This window comes from Cyrtonyx montezumae, unplaced genomic scaffold (assembly GCF_038088225.1).
Source record: "Cyrtonyx montezumae isolate F1298 unplaced genomic scaffold, pur_monq_1.0 scaffold_3, whole genome shotgun sequence".
In the NCBI taxonomy this organism is placed as follows: Eukaryota; Metazoa; Chordata; class Aves; order Galliformes; family Odontophoridae; genus Cyrtonyx; species Cyrtonyx montezumae.
Window position 1 is genome coordinate 35,913,368 of NW_027072034.1, and position 25,541 is coordinate 35,938,908.

Sequence of the window (25,541 nt, forward strand, 5' to 3'; positions counted from 1 at the left end):
AGTGAGTTAGAACTCAAAATGAAATAGATGAATCCGTTACATAGGGTGTATATTATTTTTTTAATCTTAAATATTGCTCATTTTTCCTCTGTATTTTCATTTGAATATTTTTTATAGAATGCCACTGTATGCAGAATGAGAATTTTATGCTGGGATTTAGCTTCAGATTCAGGCATGTGCATATGTGAGGGTTGGGGTGTTTTTGTTTTATTTTTGTCTGAGTTCCCGCCATAGACAGTGGAAAACCTAGTCAATACAATAAGCAGTGTTTAGAATAAAGATTTAGTGCACAGCGATACAAGTTACAGATTAGATTTCACTGAGTCTGCTGTGAGACAGTCAAACCAGGAGCCAAAACAAAGGCATGAAGAGCTGTTGGAGATGCGAAGATTGTCCATCTTGCATCTGCCACTTAAGAATAGTCCCATGTGGAAGCCTCACAAAAAATGTCTTAGATACGGGACTAGATAAATATTTGTTTAGGAAAGTGAAGCAAGGTTTACATCTCCATTGAAAGCTCCAGTGGGAGCATAGGAAGTTAGGTTACATCACATCAGGTACTATAATTGAAGCTGAGCCCCCTCCTCATTTTCATTATTGTATTTAGATTCAAGATATTTTTGTTATACGAAAATAATCAGAATACTAATTGTTAAAATAGTACATTCATTCACATTTTGTTGTACACTTCTCTTCACATTTTGTTGTACACTTCTCTGGGATTGAACTAATCCAGAAAATTTGGAGCTTTTACTGGTCAATAATATCTGAAGATTGCTTTAGAATGGTCTGAAATCTACATTATTTTAAAATTTGTATGATCTTAATTTACTGTTTTTTCAATAGAAGTATTAATTAAAACTTTGAAATATTGACTTCTCATTAACTATCACATATTAATGTATGGTAAATTGCTCTCTGTTACTGTGTTTTTCATAGACATACTCACATTCCAGCATAATTTCCACTAAAAATTGTCAAGATTTATTAACAGTTTCAACATTTAGGTCTCATGAATGTGAAAGTACTTACAGTTATATGTCATGTAACAATATTTCTTTATATATATACTGTACTGTAGTTTTTACCTAAGAGCTGTTAATAAATTAACTGTACATACACCATATCAAAGGTAACATTTGTATTAGCTTTAGGCCATGGCAGAATATGGCTACTTTTAAGTTAGCTAAGAGAATGGAACTTACATAAAGTAATTATTCCCTTCTCAGGATATTTCTTAAAGATGTTAGGACAAGTCTTCACTATCCCTCTCCACTGCCTGTGTAAGTGTGATGGGGCATATTTCAAGTCAAACAATATAGAATCACAGAATTGTAAAGTTTAGAAGGAATCTTTGGAGATCATTAAGTCTAAAGCAGGTTTCCTGTAGCTTGTTGCACAGGAAGGCATCCTGATGGGTCACAGAATCGTAGAATGGTTTGGGTTGGAAAGGACTTTTAAGATTATCTAGTTTCAACCACCCTGCTCTATGTAGGGACAACTCCCACCAGATCAGGTGACTTGAAGCACCATTCAGTTTGGCCTTGAATATCTCCAGTGTGGAGGCATCCACAGCCTCTCTTGGCAACCTGAGCCAGTGTCTCACCACCCTCACAGCAAATAATTTCTTCCTAGTATCTAACCTGAATCTACCACTTCCCCTAGGGTCTTGAATATCTTCAGAGAAGGAAAGACTCCACAACGTCTCTGGGCAGCCTGTTCCAATGCTGTCACCCTCGCATAAAAAAATTCTTCCATATATGCAATTTGTACCTGTTCACCCTTGACTTGTCACTGCACACCTGAGTCTGGCCCCACCCAGTTGACTGCCTCTCTTTAGGTATTTATAAGCAATGATAAGATCTCCTCACAGCCTTCTCTCATACAGGAGCTTCATTATAAGAATGCTATGGGAGACAGTGTCAAAATCCCTACTGAAGTCAATGTACACATCTATTTCTCTTCCTCCACCTACCCAGCTAGTAATGACTTCATAGAAAGCTACCAGGTTGGTTGGGAGTGGTTTCCCTTTGGTGAAAAATATCCTATGTTTTCCTTCTTGTTTGGAAGAAAAACGCAGAAAAAAAACTGGATTAATGTCACCACAGGGAAAATCTCCAACTTCCATGAGGTAAGGGTTGACCCAAAATGTTACAAACCACACTAAATTACTTTTAAAATAATGTTATATAAAACTATATAGGTTCACACAGTTTTTGGAGCTGTGTCTTATTGCTAAATGTACAACAGGCAGAACAGCATGAAGACACTGTTCATGTTAGTCAAGCTACACTTCATGAATTATACTGCAATGCTGCCGTAGACCCAAGCGATCAGTGTCACTGTGTTCTGCTTCCCTGTTCCCCCTCCCCAAGCTCCTCATCACCCAGTTAATGGTCCAGGACCCAAATTCAGTCCCCTCTAGGGTTTTCCAACCAAATATTAATGTGAGAAAACTATGCTGTACCTCAGACAGAAGTGTGCTTTAATAATGTTGGATTTCTAAAAGCCATATACAGTAAAATAAATAAATTAATTAAAATATTTTATTATACTATAACAGTTCAGAAATTAGCTTTTTTTTCTGAAAATATTTCTCATATTTCCACAGAATCAGAAATAGCAAACATACCCAAACCTGAAATTCTACTCTATCCACAATAGTAATTACAAGCGCCGATTAATCATGCTTTTGTTAATTAGCTCATTAATGGTTGTTGATTTTATTTATTAATAGAGTTATATTAATGGTCTTAAAGCTTACAGAATAGCTGACCATTTATTTTGAATTTGTCTCTATCTAATAGTAATAGAATTAATATTTTTATGGCAGTTCATTCGGTGCATATGAAAGTAGCAATTATTTTTAACCTCTAAACTCAGAGAAAGTGCATCATCTGTCACTGAACTTTTGAGTTTGACATCAGCTAAAGTTCTCCCATTAAAAAAAAAAATGTTATCAGAGCAATAGGAAGTCATGTATAATCAATCTGTCAAAAATGATAGTCCTGTGAAACCTTCAAAAAGAAAACCTTCCTGTGCCTAAAAGGCACAGTTTGCTGGTGACAGATTTTAACTTTAAAACTGAAGTCCAGAGATCTCAGAACTGAAGTCAGAGATCCCTACTATGCTCGCATGACAGAAATGAGAATTTTTTTTTAATAATACTACATTTAAGTAAAAAATGTGATAGATTATGTACTGTGCAGGAATACTGCTATGATTCTCATAATACTACCTACTAGGCCAAGTAATCAATGTAGTAGTAGTGGCAAGTCTTAAAATCAGTCAAGCTAGGCTGCTTTTATTCTCACAGTTTACATATATAAGTATACAAAATAATATACCTCTATGCTACTTGCAACTTGTATGGGAATATTGCAATCAATTACTTAACCCAAAGGCGTCAGAATTTAACTAACAGAGATCACAGATTTCAATGAGTTCTCACTGAAGCAGCAAAACCAAAGGACACCATAAGTCACAAGCCTGTATTTGGCTCTTTGCCCAGTCACTGTAAATAGTCTTTACTATAACTAGCCTTCACTGATATACAAGAAATACAAAAATTTCACAGGTAGGTTTTTTTTTGTGGTTTTGTTGTGTTAGGGTTTTTTTTTGTTTTGTTTTGTTTAAAATTTTGGTGATTTCAATTTCTGCTCTTTCACAACAATTTTGTTCTCTTCCTTCTAATTTTTGATATTCATAGCTGTACTCCTCACCTTCTTTCTCTTAACATTCAGTTTATCACTGCTACTAGATGTAGATCTCCTGCTCTTGCTGAGATCACACTTTTCAGATTTATAAAGCTCCTCATTACACTGGGAAAAGAATGTAACTCAGTCCTTTTTGGAGTGAATTCCCTTCGAGTCATCCCTGTGAAGTTTCTTTCACAATGAAATAAAACAGTAAAGGAAGTCCATATTAATAGTCTGGTGGATAAATCAAATTCAATTTTTCAGGCAATCCGACCAGCATCCAGGTAAGGCAAAAATTCACAGTTTTTTAACAAACTAAAATCACACATTCTGAATTTGCTTTTCAAAGGGTGAGGACTTGGGAAAAGGGCAGTATTTTAGAATATTCTCAGAAGTCATACTGTGAGAAAAAAAAAATTTGCAAGATCAAGAAAAACATATGCAGTAGCAGTAGTCGCTGTCTTTCTGACAGTGAAAAAAAAAGAAACAGGAAAAGAGATGAAAAAAACCTGGAACATAAAATAATGAAAAGTTTTTCAAGAAAATCATGTTCCATATACAAGTCTATACACAATGATCTTGGAATAATTATCAGGATTGTTATTAGCTCAATTCTTTACATCTGAGCTATTCACACTCTCCTGAAAGGCCACAGCTAATCGCTAATCAAAGGCAGGATTTAATCTGACCATCTGAATGACAGAAAACCCAGCTGAGCAGGGCAGGTGAGGGAGATTTTAAAAATAACCTGCCCATTTCAGAAAATTCACCTAAACCAAGTTAACTAAGATTAACGTTTTGCATTACTAGATTTTTCACCTTGCACAACAAGGTGCCTTATCAACAGTATGTAGCGCACAGGCTAACTGGGAACCATATCTAACAAAAGCAAACCCTCAACATTTCTGTGTGCTACATAACCTGAGATGGTAACAAGAAATTCAGTGCAGCTTCTAGTTTCAAGACACAGTGAGGGAAAACATCAAAGGCTCTGTAAGTTCTACTTCTTGTCAGAAATAGTCCTCTAATTTTAGCTAGCAAAGCAAGCTAGCAACACAAGGCTATGCATGATCATCAGTGAAGAAACAAGAAAGAGACTGTAGACACTCTTTTCTCACATGGACCTACTTACAGCATTTAAGGCTCCAGCAAACCATTCATTTAGTGATCAGCAATTAAATATGAGACAGATCATGAGCTACACCAGAGTGGCAGCAGACACTGAGATGTGGCCCACATCCTCATTAAGACCACTGACATTGATAAATTATCCAGGACAATAAAGCACTGAACTTTTAACTACAGAAAATCTCTGATTTAACAGTCTTCATGTTTTGGATTTTCTTTATTATTATTTTTAACTGCAGTCACAAGAAGCCTAAAAGCATAATGACATGTATGATCTTCATTTTGTGTATTTTATCTTTTAACAAATGCACAGTTACCTCAATAAAAAAGCAAAAACTACATCATGTGACTCCAAATAAATTCCTGCCTTTAATTTCTAGAAGTTTAATCAACTAGAGAGCCCTCTTGTTTTCATTCCATGTGTACCTAAAGCTGGATAACACCTTTTAATTTTAAGAACTACGAAATTCTGAACATTCAGATAGAGTACCACTCAAAAAGTATTTGGTAGAAGTCAAATTCAGTGAAATGAAAAAGGAGGTAGTTTACTTGCCACAGAAAAGCTTGCTGAAAAGATGAATATTTTCATCTGATCTCAGACCATATTAGTAGGGGTAAAATATAAAACCTTGTGATCAGACATATTAGAACAAAGAGTTTTGTTTAAACTCTAAATAACAATGAAAAGAAAAGAGATTTTTCCAACATTTCATTCAAGTTTTTATATGATTTCTATTTAAAGAGACACTGAAGAAGCAGTACACTATTCTTTGGAACAGACATGCTGGTTTTTAAATCAACATTTTAGCACAAATCATAATTTGCAAATAAAATCCTGCGTTTTGAAGGAAAGGCTCCTGAAATACGATATTATTAATTAAAAAATAATGTTGGGAAGAACTTTAGGAAACTTTTACACCCAACTAAGAGCAGTAAGATTTTTCTTCTCTTCAGCTTTCTTTGTAGATTAACAAAAAGTATGAATCTAAAAATATGACTAGTCTAAGCAAAAAAATAAGTCTATGTCATTCTTACTGCAATATTTACTTACATAACACCAATTACAACTCTGTAAATTAAAGGAGGCATTAAGTAAAAACATCATATGCAATTGTCATATGCAAAAAAATCATCTATAAAATCAACAGCATAAAAGCTGGAGTGTAAAGAAAAAATAAAATATTGTCTTCCAGAGATGCTGACCTAAGGCAATAGTGAACTTTTCCTTTACAGTTATTGTTTAAAATCACCAATCTAGAAGGCATCCTTTTTTACTTTGGACTGCTGAATAGAAAAGTAAAAAATGTTGTTTCTCATGTGTAAATTGAAAGACAAAACCACACAGGAAGCTAACTGTAGATTAGCTACAGTAATCTATCCTGATGCATATCTGATTTAACTCCTGTTTCAACATTCACCTGTATGTCAACACTTACTAAATTTCACAATTCAACACAAAGGCGGTAGAGAAAAAGGCTAAGACACATCCAAGGGAAGAATAAGAAACTAGTAGTAAATGTCCAGCATTTTGCTTGGTGCTAATGCCAGCACAAAAAGCCTTGTTTCAGAACATGAGCAATCTTCAAATAGGCTCTGTTCTTGTGCCAGCTCCACCTTAAATGAGACCTGGATGCACAAAGGCATCTCATCCTTTCTTCTTCCTCTCTACCTCTTACTATCTCCCTTTTGGTTTCTATGGGAAGGAGACACAAATAGAAATTCTAAATTGGAGATGCAGCACATTCCAACCCATTTCTCAAAGTGGAAGACTTGTCAACAAGGACAAGGTTAAGTACAGTGCTACCTCGTATCTAACTAGAGTTAAAGGAGTTTAGAAGTGGAAGGGGCAGACATAACTTCCCTGAGTGTGCCTGGTGTCAGTAAAATAGTATGTACATGTCTGGAGAATGAGTGCTCAGTAAGAAATTAAATGGTTGCAATTGCTTTCTTTAAGTCTTTTTTAAAAATCTTAGAGAAAGATACAATCACATTTCATAAACCCTAGAAGATAAGGCATTATTTAAAAAAAAAAAAAAAGGTAACATAGCATTTACATTGCTTAAAATAAGGTCAAGTATTTAAATTTCATCTCTTTTCTGGAATCTATTTTGCAAATCCAAAGACTTCACAGCAAACAGAGAGGCAAAACCAGTATTTGTATACTCACAGTCCAAAGAATTCAAAGACACTGACTATAATACTCTATGGGTATGCTTAGTTCCATTCAAAAATTCATTATACAGATAAATCCTATTTCAAGTTGGAAAAGAAAATATTCTCCTATGTAAGGGTCCAAAATGCTATGTTTTCCATTTTTTTCTTAAAAATAAACATGCCTAAACACAAATCAAAAGAAATATTAAAAAAATAAAAAATATTAATAACTCAGGAATTACTTATTATTTATATTTTTATATATGGGGCATGTAGGTAACTTACACGGGGCATGTAGGTAATTTAAAATTACCAGCATTTGCTTTAATGATTGCCTTGCATGTCAATGTGGCATTTGCTCATTTGAGAGCACTTGCTTGGCTAATGCAGACATATCCTAGCACAATAATGAATAGAATGTTAAAATCTAGATAACATTTGTTCAACACAGTTCCCTAGGTCTAGTAATAAACAGAGCATTCCCTAGGTCTAGTAATAAACAGAGCATGTGCAACAGGATTTAAGTTTATGTTTCCAATATTTCAAAGAAAGCTTCTAATGTTTTCCATATGCATGCAAAGAAAACAAGATGATAAAATGTGATGTAATAACCCTTAAATACATGGATTATTTTAGGGAAAAAGTCTTATGAATCAAAAGTTGTAAAATATTGGAAGTTGTGCAGATCAAAGTTGTACACTAATGTGTTTGTTGAGAGGGGCTGTCTCAAATGTGGCATTTGTACTTAGAGAAGTCTGTTATAATGTCAAATATCAGCATTTGTCCCATCATCCATTTAACTCATTACTCTTCCTTACTGAAATGGGATTGAGCTAACCTGTGTGTCTATCATTAATCTTTCCTCAAGAGTTTAATGGATCTTGGTTAGATACTTCGAGCACCATGAAATCCCACTTCCTGGAGCTGCACTGCTGGTCAGAAAGCCTACAGGTGAATTGTGTACAGATGTTTGAATATTTTATTGCTTGACTGAAGTCCACACCATCAAAATCCACCTTCAAGGTAAGAGGGCTGTTTTTATTTTGATCAGAATCAGGCTTGAAAGAGCAACAGTGTTTGGCGCAGAGTGGTGTTAGTAACAACAAAATAGGGGAACATGACACTAAATGAATTGGAATGCAAAACTAATGCTATCTAACACATAACTGAGTAAAGACATTTGTATGACCTTACAGAACCCAGTGGTTTCTTTAAAAATGCTGTTTTTAATAAGTTGTGTAAATAGGTTACACAGGGGGTAGCAAAGAACATTAAATTTGTCCTCCCATGTGCATGAATGTTCTCAAAAGCATTGTTTCACAGTCTTTATGGGTGAATAATCTCAAGCAGGGATAAATGAGATATCCTACAGTAAATATTTTTGCTGTGAATATTTCCTAACACAAATCCTATGATGAAAACAAATTTGTTAGGAAGCTATTATCAGAAACCAGTACCTTCTGACACTTTCAAATTATTGTTACTCCCAGTGAAGACAGAGGATAGTAATTCAGCTCCTCAGATACCATATAAAGAGAAAGTAATGATAGAAAAATGAGAAACCTGAAAATATGAACAATGTTTTCAGGATCATGCCCAGCTAACCTTACTATTATAATCTAAAATAGGCCCCCCAGGCTCATACCCTCTTCTCTTGGGCAGACTGATTTCCTCATGTATCAAATAATCTCTCCCATATATTCATCACATTACAGAGTTATCCAATCAATTTTTCCTTTGCCTATATATTCCACACCATGATGTATTCACAGTCAGATAAAATTTGCTTTAAATAAAATTAAAGCATTTCACATAACCCTCACTTTCTTTTCCTGTCATATAGCTTGAGCATTTATCTATTTTGGTTTTTTAAATCACATTATGCATCACACAGTGGTGATGGGTATTGTATTGCAGTAAGATGAAGGAAAATAACTTATCTTGTGTTTGATATACTATGTAAACGTACAAAGTTATAAATGCATTTCTTAAAGAGAATGTTAAAAATCAAGCTGGTGATTTTATCAGCAAGTAGAAACAGATCATTAAAGGTCCCACAGCAATGAGTACTTCTTACGCAATGAAGTTGGAAAAAATAATTGTTAGTAACAGAAATAATCCTAAGGGTCATTTTCAAATCCCATTGTGTAGAGTGGCCTATCAGTAAAAATTAAAAGCTAACATGAAATGTAGCATCTTGATTAGAAGTCTCATCTTCAGTGCACTTCCTCTTCTGTTATGTCTGAAGAAAATGAAAATTTCTCTCTACTGTATTTTTAATAGACACAAAATCCTGATGTAAACCTCTGGAAATTGTCCAGACAGGAAGACTATGCTGTCCTCATCCAACTGTTTCTTAAACAAATAGTACCACTCTGCATTCAGTGCTTCCCTTTATGTTAAAATCTTTATTATTATTATTATTATTATGACTGTGTTTCTTTGATAACCAGACTAAAAATAACACTATGCATATTATTTTTCTTTGCCTTCTGCTTACTGTTTCTGCTGTCACTGAGCAATTACCTAATAACAAATTTGATGTTTTCTACAGAATCAAGACTGCCATGCAAAATTGTTTCTCTCCAGAGGCATCACACTCATTTACTCAACAGATGACCCACCACTCTCTATCTCCTTTTCCAAACCTTACTATTATTTTTATTTTTACATTTAATATTTTTCTTTGTGGCTATCTTATAAGTTCATAAGTTCATAAGGTTGGAAAGGACCTACAAGATCATCTAGTCCAACCATCCTCCTATCACTATCCCTACCCAACTACTAAATCAAATCCTTTAGCACCTCATCTAAACGCTTCTTGAACAGCACTAGGGATGGTGCCTCAACCACCTCCCTAGGCAGACCATTCCAGTGCCTGACCACTCTTTCAGAGAAAAAATGTTTCCTCAGGTCTAATCTAAATCTTCCCCGGCGCAACTTGTGGCCATTCCCCCTCGTCCTGTCATTATTTATCAGGGAGAAGAGGCCCACCCCCTCCTCACCACAACCCCCATTCAGGAAGTGGTAGAGTGCAATAAGGTCTCCTCTGAGCCTCCTCTTCTCCAGACTAAACAATCCCAGCTCCCTCAGCTGCTCCTCATAAGCCTTGTGCTCCAGACCCCTCACCAGTTTTGTTGCCCTTCTCTGAACACGCTCCAGGGCCTCAATGTCCTTCTTGTAGTGAGGGGCCCAAAACTGAACACAGTACTCGAGGTGCGGCCGTACCAGAGCTGAGTATAGGGGGATGATCACCTCCCTGCTCCTGCTGGCTACACTATTTCTAATACAGGCCAGGATGCTGTTGGCCTTCTTGGCCACCTGGGCACACTGCCGGCTCATGTTGAGCCGAGCATCAACCAACACCCCCAGGTCCTTTTCCTCTCTACATTCTTCAAGCCATTCTGCCCCAAGCCTATAGCATTGCATGGGGTTATTGTGGCCAAAGTGCAGGACCCGGCACTTGGCCCTATTGAACCTCAACTTGGCCTTATTGAACCTCAATTATTAATGGGTTGCCCAGGGAGGTGGTGGAATCACTGTCCCTGAAGGTGTTCAAGAAATGTTTAGATGTTGTACTGAGAGACGTGGAAAATATTGGTGATAGGTAGATGGTTGGACTATATGATCTTAGAGGTCTTTGCTAACATTGGTGATTCTGTAATTCTATGATTGTGAGGGAGGATGTGAGAACTGAATCCAGAGTGGTCACAGGAAGGTAGTGGTGGAATTAGCAAAAAGAATGTAAAAAACCCACTTTTTCTGGCTTCCCAGTCACTGAGCAGGTAGTTCATGTGTTTCTTCATAATTTGCCTTAAGAAAGTATTTTTCAGTGTGCCCCAGTTCAGTCTATTCGGAGGCTTGTCCAGACATTAAATGTTACATTTACTGCCTGGGGAGATGGTTGAGGCACCATCCCTAGCGCTGTTCAAGAAGCGTTTAGATGAGGTGCTAAGGGATTTGATTTAGTAGTTTAGTGGGTAGGGTTGGTGATAGGAGGATGGTTGAACTAGATGATCTTGTAGGTCCTTTCCAACCTAATGTACCTATGAGCCTATGATCCTATGAACCCATTCCAGTGACTGATCACTTTCTCATATTGCCAGCTGTACAAACTGAATCTCCCCTGGAGCAACTCAAGGTCATTCCCTCTAGTCCTATTACTAGTCACATGGGAGAAGAGACTGATCTTCACCTCACCACAACCACTCTTCAGGACATTGGAGAGAGATAAGTTCCTCTCTGAGTTTCATCTCCTTCAGGTGGAACAATCCCAGTTTCCTCAACTGCTCCTTGTATGATTTGTGCTCCAGACTTCTCACCAGATTCATTGCCCTTCTCTGGGCTCCAGGGCCACAATATCTTTCCTGTAGCGAGAGGCCCAAAACCGAACACTGTACTTATAATGCAGCCTCACCAATGCTAAGTACAGGACAATCACCTCCCTGCTCCTGCTGGCTGCACTATTTCTGATACAAGCCAGGATGCCATTGGCCTTCTTGGCATCCTGAGCACACTGCTGGATCATGTTCAGCCAAGTGTCAACCAATATCCCCAGGTCCATTTACCCCACATAGTCTTCCAGCCACTTTGCCCCACGCCTGTAGTAATGCTTGGGGTTGTTGTGGCCAAAGTGCAGGACCTCGTACTTGTTCTTGTTGAACAAGTACTCCACTGGCCTCAGCCCAGCTATTCAGCCTGTCCAGATCCCTATGTAGGTAATAACTACAGCCTTTCCCAGTAATTACTTTCACTGAAAGTATGCAGAGATAAGGAAATGTCAGAACATCTGTGAATCATCTTCAGTCTTCCCAAAGAGTAAATTCCAGTGAATACTGCTGAAAGGACTGGTTAGACTTCAAACTTCCTTGTTTCTGCTTAGATAATCAGTGTCATAGAAGCCTTAAGAACATTTCTCTACAAAATCAACATAAAAGGTGTGTTGTTAATAACCTCAACTTAAATCCTAAAATGACAGGTTGAACATTTGTGAAATATGAGCAGAGCAGCCCCAAATAAGACCATTATTGCTATTATCACTGTCTTTTGTTGTTTGTAATTCCAAGCTTGTTATTTATCAGTTTGTACTATGTAAGACCGTAATGCAATCTCGAAGGTCCTGAAAACTGAGCCTTAGATTTGATGTGTATTCTGTCTTTCTAAAATATATTATCAGAAAGTTATGGGCAGAGAGTTAAACTGTGCTGTAAGCACAGTGCTATCATTTGCTCTTCTCCAGACACTCCCATATGATTAATCATGGTAGCCAAAAAGATTTGAAGTTTTTGAGATAAATAATAGAAAGGAAAGCTTATAGAGAAGATAAACAAAAATAAAGAGAACTGAGAAGAAAAACAAAGAACTGGTGAAGTGACCAGTATGATTCGACCTAAATATGCAGAAAATAAGAAGGGAAGTCTGTTCTAGCTAAATCAACCACACTTTAACTTTCAGCGCTTTATTTCTGTGCTGTGTTTACCAGTTTTCTTTAAAACCGCTCAAGCACAGCCTCAAAAACTGGAGATGCTTGGAAAAATATTAAATCATTGTAAACATTGTCACTTGACCTTAAAAGCATTTGATCCACTCTAATGACTAATAATTTAGCATCCTTAATTATTAAAAGAAAAAAATCCATTATTAATTAATAATTACATCATTATTAACAGCTTATTCTATTTCATCAGTTTACTTATGGAATTGTGGAGCAAGGTTCTGCTCCATCTGATCTGGGATATCACACCTTTTCCTCATGATGGAATGTCCACGGAAAAAAGTGCCAATAAGAAACTAAGTTTAAACTGTGTTTAATCAAAAAACATCACTTTTACTATCACTAGAGTGTTGAAGATAAGATTGAGGCTGATCAAAGCAGGGATTTCTGAGGTTTAGTTTCTCCTAGAGTTTTCCCCATATGTAATCACAACACCTTTCTACATTCTATCCACATTACAAAAAAACAACTGTGTCATCAGACCCTTGCTCATGTTTCAGCGGCCAAAAACATATTAGAAAAGCAGGTATATTTACAGACTTTTTCCACTGATTTTCTCATTGGAGGCTCAATTGTTTCCCTAAAGAAAAGAAAGAACAGATATAAAGAGAAAAGTTTAAATTTTTACCTGAAGAACTCCATGAAAGAGAAGCCATAGCCATGCTGTTCAGCAATTCCTGCACAAACAACGTTTGCAGATGCTCCAATCAATGTTCCATTGCCTGCCATTCAGAAGACAAATAGTGGTTTAAAGTTACGCTCTGTTTCTTAACCTTATTCTGTTTATTCTGTGCTTAAGTCCCTAGATGTACTAGTTGGAAAAGAAAAATCAATTTTTGTCAAATAGACTTGAAAAGAAACATACAGACAATATCTCTACAACCTAGAAATAGCTTCATGCTTTCAAAGATAAGCCTGGTACCATTCTCACATTCTACATAAACTAGGAAAATAGTGAAGATAATACTAATCTAGCAGTTGTCAAAGTGACACTAGAGACACTTAGATTCAGATACATATACTGATTTTTTTGCTTTATATATGAAAAGATTCCATCAGATGAGCTGAAAACAAAGTATCAGATAATATAGGAAAGAAAACAGTATTTTGCAACAATATCTTCAATAAAAATTTGAGGATTTTATGAAAAATGGATGCCCTCTTTCCCTACATGATAGTAACATTGACAAATGAGTCTTTATATACACATATATACTTAGGATAATTAGTTGGTGGTTGGATTTTGTGTTGCTTTTTCTTTTTCTCATAAGTAAAACAAGTGGAGAGTGGAAGACACACACCTACTCACTGAATTCAAAAAGATCATATAAAGTTTATTTGACAAATTACAGCAGTTCTTTATAACATAGAAGGAAATAACTTTACTCATTGAACTTCAACAAATTAGATTATATAGGACCTCTTATGAGATATACACACAAAGAAAAATAATGTCATGTTTATAAAGTGCATCTATCTTCTTGAAAGAACTACATACCTCTTCTTTTTCCTTCTAAGCCTTTTCCAGTAACTAATTTACTCCCATGTTTTCTCTAAACTTGCAAGAGTTACAACATAAAGTCAGATATTCAACAGGCAGAAAGAATGACTCGTTTTCTATAGCTTTCCCACGAGTCATACCTTAGACTTAAGAAATGTTGTATACTTCACTTCCACAAATCAAAGGTCTTCATGAAATATTTCTGCTCTGAATCATGAATTGGGAAGTAACAATGCCTCTTATATTCTGTTAATTCATTAAAATTTTGAAAAATACAGGCAACCGTGGAAAGAATTTTTTAATGTATATCGTAGCAAGTATCTCTTTTGTTATACATCTATATAAACTACTGTTTATTCTAAGCACAAGTCTTAATTTGCTGTCAATAGCCTACCGTTACTCTTCTCGTTTTACCCTTGTTAAGCATTACTGCTCAGTGGAGACTCTTCTAGTTTGAGAAAAAACTGCTCAGATGGTAATTAATGCTACAGTTAATCGTTTTGACCTAGTAAATGGTTTAGGTCATTTAGATCAGTTTACCAAAAAATCCATCAGATTATGATGAAAGTAAGATTCCCCTTTCTATTCACACATGCTACACATATATTTCCATGAGATAACGAACATATCCTCCCATGTCCCCAGCTCCAAACAGATATTTTATTTCTTTGTCTTTTTTTTTTCCCTATTCCTAGTTTTTCTTTTCCACTAGGAACAATGCTACGTGAAGAGATTCCTACTTACTGTTCTTAAGGTTTTAATTTTGCAAAGAAACTGAGCGCAGTGGAACTTTCTGTCTCTATGGAGCTCTACTGACAATAGTGGAACTGCTTGTCAATAGAAGAATGCATCCCTACAGATAATAAAAGAATTGTGGAGCACTCTTGTAAGACACCAGGGGCTACTTGTGACCTAATTTTCATATTACACAAAGTGATTCACCACGTCTTTCAGCTATGAAAGCACAGAAATGGTCTATCTTTCTAGTGGGCCAGAAAGCTTTGAAAAACAGTGCCTTGAGTAGTAGTACTGGTCATAAGCAACAACACAGCTTATTTACTTTATCCTATCTGACTCAAATTGTATTTTAGTTAATTTAGTGTATGCTCAGAGATATGATATAGAACTTAATCAGAATTCTTGTTTGGCTCTCACATAAGGAAGACAAGACACAAAGCATGTGGCTTAATACACAACCAGAGTAAATGAATACAGCTGAAGTTATTAGAATAGTAACACTCCAAGAATTTTCAGTTCCAATACTAATTATTAGTCTACATTCACCTAACATTTCATAAGAGTCTTCTCTACATGTAGCAAAATCAGACATCACGACCAGAATAATATTACTGTAGACAAGGAATATAGCGCTGGCTTAAAATTAAAGGAGCAGGATTGAAATTATACTTTGCCCATGGCTGTGACTAGGTACAGCCAATATCTCCAAATACACACTCTTCTGTACTGTACATGTGCTACTGTAGTGCATTCAGATAATAAGGTATTATGGAAAGAGCTTCTGCATCAGCAGTGAATTTATTTCCCTGAGTAGAATTCACTTGAGGAAAAATCATCACCTTTAAGGTTATCTGAAAGAAGTAGTATTTCTTTTTCATTTGTTCAGACTGTGTATGCCTTTTAATTAGGTATTGGCTAATCATGCTTCAAAGTACTGCACTGAAATTAACAACCAAGACAAACTTTTGTTTCTCCTCCAGGAACATCCATCTCAACGATGGGCATTTAACTCAGTAGTGAAATAGTGTGACTGTGTCTTCTGAATCACGGAAAAGTCAGGACTAGATAGAGGTAAATGGGAGCCTATGTACATTAAATTCATTCAAACTGACACAAATAAAGAGCAAGAATTTTCTAGGATTTTACAGAATACTGACTTCATCATCACATCATTTTCAGCACTAAGAATAATTAACCTCAAACCATATAGCAAAGGCTTTTATTTGTTTATTTGTATGCTCAAGTTCTAGTTGCACAGCAGTGAACCGTATCAAAGAACACATTTTGATGGCTCCTACTGTAACTCATCCTTTATCACAATACATATAGTCACTAGGAATGTATATTCCTTGCAGCTTATTAAATGCAATATTTCTAATATCAATAGCAGGTGATATGTTTGAGGTAAGACATATATAATATCTTTCACTCCTATTCTGCCTTTTTTTCTTGGTACATTTTGGGCATTATTTTCAATGCTAATTATGCTTAACAATTCATAACCACGAGATCAAGAAAACATTTCTTCTTTATGCAAAAGAAAAAAGAAATATTTGATGTGTTATTTCAGAAGTATTCATACCTGTCCTTAAAATGAAGATGCTATCAAAGCTACAGAGAATAAAATGGCAGAGGAATCCTTATGGATCGTGCTCATTTTTCCATGTATCTGCCCTAACTTTGCGCAAACACTGCAGAAGCTTAGCAGAAGGCCTTCTACTATTTCTGCCCAGAATCAGTGATATAAAATTTTCTGATTTTATACCTTCAGTATTCACAAGCCCTGCTTTTTCCAGACTTCCGCTTCCAGTTGTAGCTATTTCTTCTCCACCCAGTGTTCAATTATTGCCCTCTACTATATCACTACTTTTGAGGCTGCTAAATTTGAGTCCCAAAACAGCATACCACACCTAGTGCACCTCCATGAGCTCAGCCAGCTTCTCCCTTAGCAGACAGAGTTCATCTACATGATTATACTCTGCAATGCACCGAAAGTCACTGCTGGAAGAATGTAATAGTCCTTTCAAAAGTCAGAGCTGTGGAGCTGGGAAAGAATCATAACAAGGAAAAGGACACATCAGTAACATTTCCTCTTATTTTAAACCTGTTTCTCAGTGTGTTACTTGGCAGCAGCACATCTGTTACATCTAAATACCATAGGTTCTTAGAAGCATCTTTAGTACTGCAATCTCAAGAGCAAACCTAACCCTTTTGTCTGCTGCATTCCTAATATATTTGCCTGGAGAATCACTTTTAAATTGTCTAGCAGGATCAGTGTTTATTACTCAAAGGACTCAGAAATAAAAGGGAAGGTATTATCATTAATAAAGCTATTTTGCCTGTCATTGACAGCCATCATAAAGATGGGTTTTCAAAATATAAATGAGATAGTACCTTGTGCAATAGCAAGTTTTAAAGGGGATTGCTCACAGATAAGTTTTGCTTTGTTCTCAGCATCACAAGCCAGTTCTCAACCTGGGCTAGCCAATAGACTTTCTGCATTTTTCTCTTTCCCATATCCCTTTTTGTCTACTGCAAATGAAAAAGATTACACAAGTTTCATACCAAGTACTGAACAAAGACTGTTATTTAGCAATGTACCAGTAGAGAAAAGTGTTTACCATTTTTCTGAAATCCAATTACTATAACAGCAGACATGAAATTCACTATTCTGCAGCCACAATGAAAGACAGACAAGCCGCTCCACACAAGCCATGAAGTAGGTTTGCCTCTGCCTTGGAAAAACATCTGTGCAAGTCACAGCTTTTCATAGGCACATCTCTTTGTGATGCTTTATTCTAGACAAATGTTCTCATTTCAAAACCAACAGTTAGCTACAGAATAATTAATAATTTTAGAATAAGTTTTCTCATCCATGTTTTTTGATGTAATCAATCTGTAATATTAAAGCATCTACCCATATCTTCTTTAAGGAAGCCAGCTCCTTTCTTCCTGTTCATTTTCAAAAGAAAACAATGTGTGCTCACATGTGCTTTACACAGTAAAGCATAGGTAGACTGATCTGTGTGGCTTCCATTCCATAGAATATGTTATTTTTCTACTGAAAGTGTAACTTAAACAAATATAATAAACCTGTTTACAGAAGTGAACACTGAACAGTTATGGTTTGATTAGCCTTTCAAGAGACAACCCTCACAGTTTTCACAAATTTTTTGTTTCGCTCTAGCCTAATCCAGATTTTCCCCACAAAACAGAGCCATTCATATTCATCTCTTAAGTGTGTACAACTCTTGAGCATCTTCTAATATTTTTAATGTGTAAAAATGTACTAGCTCTGAATAACCAAAATTTGTGGTCAAAAAAGAATTACAGGGTCAAAGCTAGTTAAACCACTACCAATCCTTACAATAACCAAGAACCTCATAAGCAGTAAGAAGGAAAAGGCCTGCATGAACTCATCAGTCTTCAATTGTAAGAGAGCAACGTTTTAAAAAAATTTTTGCCTATTTGGAAATATTTTGGAAAGCTTCTTTCTGTTGAAATATCTACATATGAAATTTAAAGGGTAAACATTGAAGGTGAGTCAAAGTTTTAAATTATCCAAACAGTTAATTGACCTGACCATTCCTTTCAACACCTTGAATCAAATGAACTTTACCCTTTTCTGCTGCCACTACTGAACCACCAGAAGGACAGTTACTGTACGTGTCCATGAGTGCTACTCAATGCTCATTGCTTTATTTTTCAAAGACAGGAAAAGGTGAAACTTAAATTTTCCCTCTTCTACCAGAAGTGTGAAATAAGCAAGACAGGCTGCTGAACATCCTGCACTTGTTATGTTAATGAGATACATGTATCTATAACCTTCCTTCAGTTCCAGACAACTGCAGAAGAGACATAAAATACAAAATGATCACTGAAGTCATCTCTCCCCTCAAAGTCAGCTTAACCCATATAGGGTAAAATATTGAAGTCTAAACTCTGATAATCCATTCTTTCATGCCCTGAATAAAACATTCATTTAGGTTCGATTTAAAACCTTTAATGCTGCACACAAACACCAGTTTACTCATTTTTTTTCTGATATTTACATTCAGAATTTAAAATTGACTGTTCTATTCCACGGCTCCTCCACATTTGGCACTACTAGGAACCAAACACTGAAAAACAGTTATCTGAACAGACCTCTGGAATAAAAAGAAATTATTCAACTTTTGACATATTTTTGAGCTGAACAGAACAAGATATTATTATTCAAAATTAAATGAATGTCTCTCCATTAAGTTATTTCAGAACGTTCAGTCAGTTAAAATTTAGATTCCTACTTAGCATAAATTGACTTTCAACTGAAGCCTAGCTTTTATGTTTTGTTATCATGGAATCACAGAATGGTTAAGGTTAGAAGGGACGACTTGGCCTCACCTAGTCCAACCCCTTCGCTACAAGGACTGTCATCTAGAACACACTGCTGTGGTTCAAGTGTCTTGTTTAAAAAAGTTTAATAAATCCTGTTGAGTGCCTCTCTTCATTTTAGGTGTGTTAACTGCAATTGTGCTGCAGATATTTATTAATATGTGTATAAGTAATATATATACAGGATACTCTCTATATAAGTAATATATACACAGTTTCCTTTAGTGTCATACAGAGTGTCTGATGGAGCAATCTGATTTCTCACTTTGAATTAACTATATTACAGACTCAGATTTCTTTTCCTCCTCCCTGTTGGATTACCAAACACAGTTGCAAGCAGCACCATGTCACTTGTTTTACAGAAAAGGGATTACTATTCGGAAGGTGTCTGCTGCTGTAGGAAAGTAGATAGACCAGTACTAGAGTTTCAGAGCTTGCTTATCTTGTTCTGTGTGATAGCCTGAATGCTACCCTCCAACTGAATATACCTCTTCTGACAGCTCTGCAGCATCTGTATTATTATATTGCAGTGATTCACCACTACAACATGAGTTTAAATATTCTGTATTATTCTGAAAATAGAAATGGACAAGGTTTCTAAGAAGGATGCTCTGTAGTTTTCAGTTTTTTCATAAACAAGTGCACAAGGCAAGTAAATAAACAAAACTCTACACGTGCTTTGTAGGAGTCTCCAGTAATCACTGATCATCATCCTTCATCTAACTTGTAGAACTCTGTCGCAAAAAATGATTTTACAAAGATTGAAAACCACTAATAGAAGCATTCCAAATCTATCAGTATCAAATGAATTCTGCATATTATACAGATTCTCCTACTTTCCATTTTAGAATCCAAGATTTACCAACTAATCTATAAATTCTCATCAGTATAGGTGACATGAAATATCATCCTTTACCCCATAAACTTCATATTTTACCTTTAATAATATATATACGATACGTTTGTCAAGTGTACACATTGAGTTATAGCTGGTTTTCAGTTTTACATTCACAACTTTCTTTCCTATTTCTTTCAAGACAGTGAGGATTATCTTTAGTAATCTTAAAGATTAGAGGATCTCCTTTAGCTCTGATAATGAGCGTAGCTCTCACATCAAGGACTTTAGAATACTGCTGAGATTTAAGCAGGACTTCATACTGAAAAAGTGTGAAGATGTCCCAGAGTTCAAATGTCATGAAAAAAAAATAGAAAAAAATAAGAAAACCTGTGCTTCTATTCTTAAAGAAAGTTGTAGGTTTTTTGTTGTTCTAGAGGACAGCATGAGGTCAGTTTGGACACTTGAATATCAATGCAGAGAAAATACTCTGCACTTACAATGGATTATATTGTTTTTAGGAATACGACTGAAAATGAAATATTCATTTAACAGATGAAGAGAGTTTTTTAAGATGAAAAAGCAAACAGTGCTGTAATTTACTTGAGTCATAGTTTAAAGTCCTAGGTTACTCCTTTCCATTACTGGAAACATCACACAAACAATGCCAAGTATACTCAGAAAGAACACTGGATATTAGAAGCACAAAATATCTGTTGTACTTTGCTTTCAGTTATATATCATTCAAATGTGTAATACTGATTTTGTTTTGCTTGCCTTTTAAAGTCCAGAGGAGCAATTTTTTCTATAGAAAGATCCAAGATCAATTTCATATCCTATGAACTTACTTTTTATTTGGATTAAGAGTTGCCTATTCATAGATAAAAAACAACTAAGTCAGGGTTGTCTCACCCACAGACATAAAACTGAGGCTCAGGATTTCACACGATCAAAAGACTCCAGTGATCTTCAGAAACAACAGGAAACTGTAGTATCCATTCCCATTTGAATTCCAGCTCAGGTAAGGATATTCTCTCAATCAAATTTTTTTCCTCTAGTTTCAATTACACATTGTATACAATTAATTCTGAAAATAAACTGAGTAGTGCTCCCCTTGAACAACTGCTGTATTTTCACTCCATACTTTGGTTCTTGATAATTTTTTTAAACATTTCTAATTGAAAGATGTTATACAAATATGATTTGTTACAACTATAACAAAACGTAAAGGATCTACAATGGCACTTTTTCCATAACATTAAGTATCATAAATTTTGTTTTTTCATCTTGTATGGAAGGCTGTCACTTTTCTCTCATAATGCAAAGAAGCAGGGCTGCTTTAGTAATATAAAGAATATTTCTAGATTTGTACCTTCACTCTGTCTAAAGATTACAGTTAGCTTGGGATTTTACTGATCAGAATCAGCAGGAATAATAAATGAGCGATTCTCAACTGTGCATGGCCTCACTTGCATCAGGCATTTAAGAGGGCTTGCCGAGAGGTAGAATAAACATGTGTTGGACCACCAAGAGAAATCCAAGCATTTAGCTATAGCATGGGTTACCCTCCTTTAACAGTTGCATCTGCTTTTTTTACCTAGGAAGGTAAGTAGTCCTGGCAGTACCATCTATCCAGCTTTTTCCAAAGTACAACTGAGCTTGCATGTCTAGAACAACACAGCTGAATGCATCCTAGAGATTGTCTCTGTCTACTGAATTATGACAATGGCAACTCCTCATGTGTTTTCTTTAAGGAAAATATGAAGAAAATAAAAATAGTGCAATACTCTAAGCCACAGAAAATGCCCTACTTGGACCACAAGAGAACTCATCGCAGCAAATTAATACTATTCACACTTTCCTAGGCTAGCAACAAAGAAATCATATGCTGGTGATTTTCAAACATTTCAGTCAATTTTTAATGGAAGTCCCTTTCATAAAGCTGTAGAATTGAGTTGGAAGGAACTCCCATGCAATGAACAGGGATAACTACAGCTATGTTAGGCTGCTCAGAGCTTAATCCAGCCTGACCTTGGATGTTTTCATGGAAGGGACAACCACCACCTCTCTGAGCAACCTCTTCCAGTGCTTCACTACTCTTATTGTAAAACACTTTTCCATTATATATAGTCTAAATTTTTTGTTGAAAAAAAATTTTAGTTTGAAACACATTTTTTGTTGTTTGTTTCATTTTTGCAAATATACTTCTAATACATCATGAAAGAAAAGAAATAGATTGAAATGCAAACAAATGCTGCCTCCTCATATGTCAAATGTACAAAAGTCCTTCAAATATGTCAAATGTACAAAAGTCCTTCAAACAATATCTTAGTTATAACTTCTTCAGGTCAGAAAATAATCTTGTTCTACACAATTGAGTAGTATGAATAGATGCATTTCTGACCATGCACTTACACAAATTGAGTTGAATCCGTATTTCTTGTTATTTTAAAACTTATAAGTCAATAGAAGCAATGCAATTAAAGCTCCTCTTACTCTGAAGTTGCTGGAACTAGCAATCTTCATTTATCCTCCAGAATCTCAGGGCAGCATTCTCTACACATTATTGGAAAGACTACACACAGTTTGGTCTCAAGAGATAGCATAATTTCATCATATACTGGAATAGGAAGCATTAATGAGTAAAGCTTTATTCAGTGTTCTCTCCTGTGAAATAAATATAAATGCAGATTTGTCAGAACACCACAGAAAATAAGTGAAGTTATTTCCTTGTTTCCTTCACTTTCTTTTAAATTTCTTGTTTTCTTTACCCTTTGCTCTTTTCAAAGTATAATTGAAATACTGACAGATAATGCAGAAAAAGCCCTGTGAGCAATACAATCTTTCCAGCTATTACTTAGTCACTCTGACCATTAATATCCAGACAGACATGAGCTAATAGGGTCAATCAACATTCAGAATAATTGACAAATCAAAAGGCCCCAGAGTCTGAATTAATTTGATCTAACTTTGGACATCCCTTTCAGCTTTTAAAGTTCTGCATGTTAAGGATTCCTATGTACTCTGCAGAGAGCAACTGACATTTTCAGTGGATGGGTAAACATCTGCCTCCTGGAAATGCCAGACTCCCCAGCACCAAATGGGAGCCTGGGGCAGCCAAACTTAACTTATAATTTCATTTAAGTTCCTAAAGATAGCTGGAACAAATATTAGTCCACATTTCCAGAACTAGATTTCCTGGCACGTTACCATGTTTTTATTTTAGCTGCATAAAATTAACCCCATCTGACAGAAAACTTCTGCCAGAATGGAGCTGCAAATTCTGAGTAAGACCCAAAGATTTCAAAATTCTGACCACCTCCCCAGGAACTGCCAATAGCCACCATTGTTCTTGGCTTTCTTGATTAAAAGACAGACCTTTTCATTCCTCCTCACTTTTAGATACACATTTTACAAGAGTAAGGAGCATCTATGTTATTTTTGGTTACACCTTGTGTCTGAACCCCATGCCATGAATGACAGATATTTAATATAAGCAGTCTTCTTTTGATTCAGTGCTGAAGATCACAGTAGTGTGGCAGTTACATTGGCAAAGGTCTCTCCATCTTGCTTGAGACTGATTCAGTCCTTTCATTTCCAGGACAACTATTGCAATGAAAGAAAATTACAGTCTTTTCTCATCCCATCATCTTTCAAAGCAGTAGCTGGCTGTGCATTTCGAGGCAGTAAAAAAAAGGAACAGCACCAACTGGAAATTCTTCAGTTTTATGGCATTTTTCCAGACAGGCACAAATGATGATGTTCTCTTCATGGCCACATAAGCAAGCATAGTGCAGTGTTTACCCTGAACCCCAGAAACACTATCCAATTACCAATACTGGAACTTTGCATTATGTAGCAAACAACTACTTACAAAATCTATACTTTTAATGCATTATTTAATCAGATTATTCTACAAAAAGTCTTCCTTGCTACGTTCCTTTGGTGGCATAAGGAATAATAAGGTCCAATTTTTCGCCTTAAGCACCAGACTATGATATGTATCTCTGCCTTACAAAATGAGATTATCCTACTTTGAGGATACCTTCACAACACGTCAGTGCTATTAAAAAAAATGTTTTTAATAGTTTTAAAGACCATTCACAGTGCCTTTGTACTTCTCTTCTATTCCTTTTTTTTATTCTATTTATTTTTTTAATATTTTTTAGAACTTTCTAATGAAAATCTTTTCTACCACTTTCAGTCCCTAAAAATAAAACGTTATCCATTAGCTTCTGGTTTTTACATAGGAAATTTGGGACTAAATCTGCAACACTCCCATGAGACTTTTGCTAGTATAATAGAGCATTCTCACAACTTCTTCCTAATAGAGCTGTGTTTGGAGAGTTTAATGTTCGCTGGTAATGCTCTTGCTTCTTATCATAGTATTCATTTGCAGTCTGTTTTCAAAACTAAACATTCCCTATGTAGTAACTTAACAAAAGCAATTTATATATTATTTAAACTTGTATTATATATTGCAAAATATATGTGTTAAATCCAAGCAGAATTTGGGTTAACATAGTAACTGATACTGTAGGTATATCAGCTGAGATTTGTAATGGCTCCAAAGCAGGTGAAGCACCTCTTGCTCAGAACATGTCAGCATAATCTTGTCAGATTTAATTCCTTATGTGATCTGTTGTTAGTTTGTTGTTTGTTTTTTTTTTTTTTAATATCTGAAAGTTTAATGAAATCTGAGTATCTTAGGTGATTAGCAAACTGAGAAGAAAGATGATATTTTATAGCAAACATCTATATAAATACACATGGAATATTCAGATCACTAGTTCTAAAAGGAAGCAGATATTCAGTTCAAAGTCATAATACAATGAGTAATAATGAGTACAAAAAAAAAAACATTCCTAAAATGAATAACTGTTGTTTGGCATAAATTGTTCTGACTTTGCAACATGCTCTTAAAATTCAATCTGTAAATTGCATTATTATAATATTTGTTTGGTATTAAGGTCACTTATACTAGCAATCACTTAACTAAATTAACGAATCCAACTTGTATTAGTCACAGAAATGTTTCTGGTTTTAATTTCCATAAAGTAAAGGAAACTATTTCAAGGATCTGGGGAGGAGAAAGGATTGGATTCATCGTTGAAAATTATGTTATCCATTTTAACTTTATTTAACTTAACTGCCTAAATATTTACGGATCAGAACACAGTTCAATACAATATAATTAACACTAACATTCTCAGTACTCAAAAAACAATATTAACTCTATTTCTCTTCAAAATTTTACACATTTTAATTTACTTAGTATGCTTGTTACTGTGTCATGAAAACTTCATAAGCCATTTGCAGAACATATAGCAATCAAGTATAAACCTTAATTTTAAAATTACTTGAAGGCTATTCTCCTTTGTTGTTATAACTAGAGAGGATATTTTGAGTCTACAGCAGATACATGGTACATTTTTAGTATATAAAAGAAAAAAAAAGATGATGTAATGAAGCCATCTGCTTATTTTACACTAATGTACTGACAATGCAAGAAATCCCAGTTAACGTCAAGATGGGTATTAGAAGAATGGCTATTAGCTTTCATTATTTGAGCTACATTTCTTCAATATTTCAATGAGATTTTCCTTAGAGAAAGGAGGA

At 35.4% G+C, this 25,541-nt stretch overlaps 1 protein-coding gene across 1 annotated transcript in view; it reads right to left on the reverse strand.

Moving 5' to 3' along the window:
• OCA2 (OCA2 melanosomal transmembrane protein) overlaps positions 1–25,541 on the reverse strand; it is a 170,568-nt gene that overhangs the window by 21,901 nt on the left and 123,126 nt on the right. The window contains 1 exon segment of the mRNA XM_065741233.1: positions 13,103–13,196. Within this exon segment, the coding sequence (XP_065597305.1) occupies positions 13,103–13,196 (94 nt within the window).